At 49.0% G+C, this 5,639-nt stretch overlaps 1 protein-coding gene across 1 annotated transcript; it reads left to right on the top strand.

Annotated features, from left to right (window-relative positions):
* Window positions 1-3,422, top strand: LOC143720381 (uncharacterized). The gene is made up of 7 exons (XM_077209867.1): window positions 1-306; window positions 415-1,213; window positions 1,318-1,542; window positions 1,637-1,902; window positions 1,991-2,247; window positions 2,326-2,574; window positions 2,664-3,422. Exons 1-7 carry the CDS (start codon window positions 1-3, stop codon window positions 3,328-3,330), a joined length of 2,769 nt encoding a protein of 922 aa, XP_077065982.1. The 3' UTR covers window positions 3,331-3,422.
* Window positions 3,423-5,639: the final 2,217 nt, after the last annotated feature.

Genomic DNA, 5,639 nt, shown 5'->3' with positions numbered 1-5,639 from the left:
ATGCATGTGGCAAAGTTGATGAGGGAGCGATCTCTCGGCAACAGCGTCTCTATGCTGTATCACAAGCTGTGTGAACAGCATAGTGAGGAATGGATGGAGAGGTCCCTGCAATATCTCTCTGTGTGTCACCGGTTCCATGGCACCACCACACAGCCCATCTCACCTCCACCACCCAAGCCGCCTGTACCAACCGCCAAGTGGCTCCTCTCTGTCCACGCAGAGGATATCCGGTCCCGGTATGGTGAGCTCAAAGCCAGGGTCACCTCTGTCTTTGGGTCCATCCTGAAGATGGCCTCCACAAAAAAGGTAACATATTAATCAAATATTAGTTTCAAAGGCCCAAATGTGTATATACAGGTGTAGATAAAAAATTCGTAGGTTATCTGTACTGAATTTTCTGTTTTCCAACAACAGGTGGCCAAAAAACTGGCAGGAGCTGCAGCTGGGACCGCAGCCTGGGTCACCAATGTGGGCAATGAGCACGGACAGGTCCTCATGTCTGTGCTCACCTCACACGAGGGTCAGGGACTGCTGCCCATGACCACAGGCCTGGTGAAGAGGTACGAGGCGGCTGGTGTCGCTCCCCCCACGCTCCTTTATGTGGACAGAGACTGCTGCTCTTCTGTGGGCACATCCAGAGCAGGTGCCATGTTCAGCGGCTGGAGTGATGTGGTGGTACGTCTCGATGTGTGGCACTTCATGCGGCGCTTCGCCGCTGGTCTGCACACTGACAGCCACCCGCTCTACGGTCTGTTCATGGCGAAGCTCTCTGCCTGCATTTTCGTCTGGGACGAGGGAGATGTGGCTCTGCTGAGGGAGGCCAAAATGAGGGAGCTAGAGCAACAGCATGGCATCAGAGGCCTCACTGATGACCAGCTAACCAGCAGGCTCACCTCCAGACAGTTGGCGCTGCACTGTCGACGCTGCACACGTGGCGTGGAGGAGACAGAGCAGCTAATCTGTACGTTGCTGGAGGCCTTCAAGGACGCCAGGGAAACCATGGGCATCCCCTTGGTGGACCAGGAGAGGATGGACGTCATATGGGACACGCAAAGACGCCATCTTCCCTGCATCCAGGACCCCCCTGGTGTGCAGCTGTACACCCAGACAGGAAGTATGACAAGGGGAGGGCTCACACTTCCTGTCTACCGCTGCGCTAGGGGTTTCACTTCCCTGGAGTCCTTCCACAACCACCTCAACCGCTTCATACCCGGTGAGATTACACACATCCACCTCAATGTTTTTTTTTGTGATTGTCTGTTTTTATCTCTTTTGTAATTATAAATTAGTGTTAATGTTTCCTTTTTTTTTTATCAGGAACGAGCGCTAACCTGGAAAATTTCCAGGCTTATCTGCTTGAGGGTTTGGAGCGGTGGAACGAGGACCGCGCTGCTGCTGCTGCTGCTGCTACCGTAATGGATGAGGGCCCGTCGTCCCTGCGCTGCTACAGTGCCTCGCTCCAGCACAGCCTCAATGAGCTCAGTCAGCGTCTTCTTGGCTGTAGTCTTGTACAAGACCATTCAAAGCCAGGACAGTACACGGGTATGTGTCTATAATGCCATGCTTTGTTGTTTTCTTTGTAATGCACAGGTGTCGGTTTTAAAACCTTGTTTTCAATTTAATTTTGTTTTGTCAGGCGAGCTCATCGGGGTGGAGTACCTGTGCTCGCAGCAGTCCTGGGAGTTCAGGGAGGACTTTGGGCGGGACCCAGATGCCCCAGATAGAATCCCAGATGACCTAGGGGAGGCAGAAGATGAGGGATTTGGGGATGAGGCAGAGGAGCAGGACCACACCATCTCCCCTCTTTCCTTAGTGTCCACCCAGGAAGCTGTACGCTTGTCTCAGGATTCAGCCTCACCCTCTCAGTCCTCCCAGGACCTGCCTCCTGAGCCCCAAGAAGATGTATGTATGCATGCAGGCATCCCTTGCCATGCCATCATATGGAGGACTTTTTTTATCCATCCACTAATTTCTTCTTTCTTCTTGTTAGGTGTGCAGAGGACCAGACGGGACACCAGGTTTTGACAGAGTGGTGGACCTGGCCAGGTACCTCGTCGAGCTGAGAGAAAAGCCTTGTGTCTCAGATAGGGAAGCCACTGACATTGTTCGGCTGTGGGACAGACTGCCGGACAGTGACAAAAAAGGTGTTTCCTATCCGACGAGACACAAGGGGAGACTCTTACAAGGCAGGTTTAAGGCCACCCACTCCAAAACCTCCACCTGTCATGGAAAGGAGAGCCTGAAGCGGTAAGTTAAATATTTGCACACAGAGCTTTAATAATGTAAATGACTATATGCTTTATAATTCCCTATTTTATTTTACAGGTGTGTGCTGGGGCAGGGGTCGGGCCCTGCGCAATGGCCCAATATTAGTCGAATTGTAGAGGCAGTATGTCTGGAGCTTTCCTCCATTCATCCAGCGGGGAAGGTGAAGTGGGGAGTTTCATTGAACCGCTGGGCTGCCGTTCTACACGACTACCAGGCCATACGGAGGCTGGTGGGGAACTGCCCAGCACTGAGGGGACGGGCAAGGATTCAGCTGTTTGAGGTCAATCAGCGGACGCTTTCTGTCTGGTAAGTAGTTTCTTTTTAAAGCCAGCTATAAAAGGAATTTTACAATTCTCATATTCTGTTCATCCTATTAATTGTGCCATTTTAAACAGGTACAACAACTACTGGAAGAAGCTGGAAGCAGACGTGCTGGCTCTGAGTGTGCCCTTGCCTCAGATCCGCATGGTGTCTAACACCCTTCTTCCTGTAGCCAAACAGAAGACGTCAGTGCCCGCTGCACCTCAATCAGCACTCAATCAGCGACATCCTCCCCCCGCATCAGCACCCGCCCTGTCTGCTCCACCGCCAGCGTCTCTCTCTGCTCCACCGCCGGCGTCACTCTCTGCTCCACCGGTAGCATCGCTCTCTGCTCCACCGCCGGCGTCACTCTCTGCTCCACCGGTAGCATCGCTCTCTGCTCCACCGCTGGCGTCACTCTCTGCTCCACCGGTAGCATCTCTCTCTGCTCCACCGCCGGCGTCACTCTCTGCTCCACCGGTAGCATCGCTCTCTGCTCCACTGCCGGCGTCACTCTCTGCTCCATCTTTGAGCAGAACAACTTTGTGGAGGAAGAGAAAGGCAGAAGAGTTTTTAGCCCAGAAGCAAGGGCTGCCCCCTCCACAGCAACGTGAAAGAAAAGATTACACATGCAGTCGATGTGGGCAGCCCAGAAAAAAAGAGTTTGGGCACACCAGGGTGGGCAGCTTCTTCTTCTGTGCCACAGCAGAGGGAAAGACTGTAGAAGAGTGGCTGCAGGAGAGGAGAAATGCTTCACTGTAAATAGTTATTTGTGTAAATATTGTAAATGTCCTGTTTCTTATTATTAAGGAATATTTAATTGCATTTAATAAAGAGCATGTAATTATTCCAAAGTGATTGTTCTTTATTTCAAAAGGTTTATCTGCCTTCATAACGGTCATATAAATTGTCCTTAATAATGATTATTTATTTTAGAACATTTAACGATTGTTCTTTTATTTGAGAACATTTATGTGCCCTCAATAAATGCCATGTTAATATATATCAAAACCTAATTTAGGGTTTACCTGCCTTCATGAGTCATGTAAATTTCCCTAAATTATAGTTTTTTACTTTTGCACATTTATTTGCCCTCATAAAAACCACGAAACAGTCCTTCTTTATTTCAGAATGCTTCTCTGTTAAAATAGGCCATGTCTGACCTATATATATAATTAATATATGTACGTATGTATTATTACATTTATACATATTTGTTGTACTTGTACAGATTTTAATTAAACAAAGGGTATATAGGGATCCCACAGTTAAGGCCATGTTAATAGTCTTAAATGCTTGTTCTTTATTTTAGAACACTTATTTTCTCCCATGAGGGTCATTAAACAGTCATAAAAGACTGTTCTTTATTTTAGAATGTTAATCTGCCTTCACAAAGGCCATGTTAACAGTCCTTAATGACATTTATAGAACATTTATTTGTCTTCATGAAGATCATGCTAATTGTCTTGCCCATTTATTTTATTTGTGGAGCTTTTTTATGTATTTAAATTATGCATTAGCATTCTATTATACCATGGTCTGGGTGAGTACTCGATTCTGGCTGCAGGATGTCCGTTAAAAAGTGACAGAGGACACCTAGTAAAGGAGTTCTGGTGAATCTGACTGTTTACCGTTCGAAATTAATAAATAAATGCGCTGGCTACATCAGCTGTGAGTAACCATGTTTACAATTTAAAAAAACCAGGGGGGTATAAAACAGAGTCAGACAAAGATGGAGAGACTCAAGAAGAAGTGACAACATGTAGAATGCAACAGGACGTCTCTGAATGGTTAGTTGATGAATTTATGTTTCTGATGTGGAGTTAACTATCTTCAATTAGCATAATTCTGTCATGATAATCTATAAATCGCTCCTATAGGAACTGTTGTGAGATGCACACAGAGTGACTTTTTATTGCATGTGAAAAGAAGGATGCTAAAGTTTGAGCTGACTCACAAATGTTCTTCTTATAAAACAACTTTTCCTCTTCTCAACATGGACTGCGTGTCCCGGGGGCGGGGTTTATGTACATTTTAGGGTTGCTGATGTCACTAACCTGGGAGGAATGTCGTGTAGTCCCTACCAGCCGTTTGTTGTAGTCCTTTTCTTTAAAAGCAAATAACTCCCTTTGCTTTGAACTTTGAGCATTGTAACTTTGCAGATGTTGTTTATGCTCAAACAGCAACATTTCACAGTTAGAAAAGTGAAATCGTGTTTTACCACCCCTTTAAGCATCAGAGCAGACACATGGCATTACTGTTCTGTGCAGAGATGCCACAGCATCCAGTTTGGCAAGTACCAGGGTCAAACTTTCCGTTGGCTCCTGGAGAACGACGTGGGCTACACCACGCAGTTGGTTGCCAGCCACCAGCGGGAGCGGGAGAAAAGTGCCTCCGACAGCCCCCTTATGGCCAACAAGGACGCACTCGCCCGGTACTCGTGCGCCCACCCTGCTTTTGCTGAGCAGCTGCGTTACCACCGGGTGCACGAGGAGGCCCGGGCTCGCGCCACTCAGCCCGGGTGTGAGGGCGAGGCGCTTGTTGGCTTTGGGGACTACAAGGAGGCCACCCTGAAGGACCTGTACGACTCCAAGGAGAAGCAGCACCAGAAGTAAGTCCTGTTGTGGTGAAGGGCAGTGAACTGTCGACAGGGTGCTGTGACTTGTTGATATGCGTGTTAATCTTTGATCATTGTCTTGCAGCTTTGTCAAGTGGCTACGGCGGAAGACACCGCAGCCTGGGACCTCGATGGACGCCGCCAGGAAGTACATCCTGGGCCGAGACAAGGAGCGGTCGGCAGAGGTGGCTGCTACCCCCCCACCTCCCACCAGCAGCAGCAGCAGCAGCAGCAGCAGCACCCCCACCACCAGCAGTGGCCCCAGCAAGGCCGCTGCTTCCACCGCGCTGCCGCCGCGCAAGCCGATCGCTCCCATGTTCTCGGCCCTACTGGGAAGGCGTCCAATGGCCCCAGGTGAGCTGCAGGCCAAGGTCAGGAAGCTGATGACCACACCAGCACGGCCTGCAGTTCCAGGTAGATCTCTTTCTTTCTCTTTAACACAACAGTGGTTCAG

The sequence above is a fragment of the Siphateles boraxobius genome, unplaced genomic scaffold (assembly GCF_051911475.1).
Source record: "Siphateles boraxobius isolate OS27281-9 unplaced genomic scaffold, OSU_SipBor_1 64, whole genome shotgun sequence".
NCBI classification, from domain to species: Eukaryota; Metazoa; Chordata; class Actinopteri; order Cypriniformes; family Leuciscidae; genus Siphateles; species Siphateles boraxobius.
The sequence above is the reverse complement of the archived record's forward strand: the minus strand, read 5'-3'. Positions and strand labels throughout refer to the sequence as shown.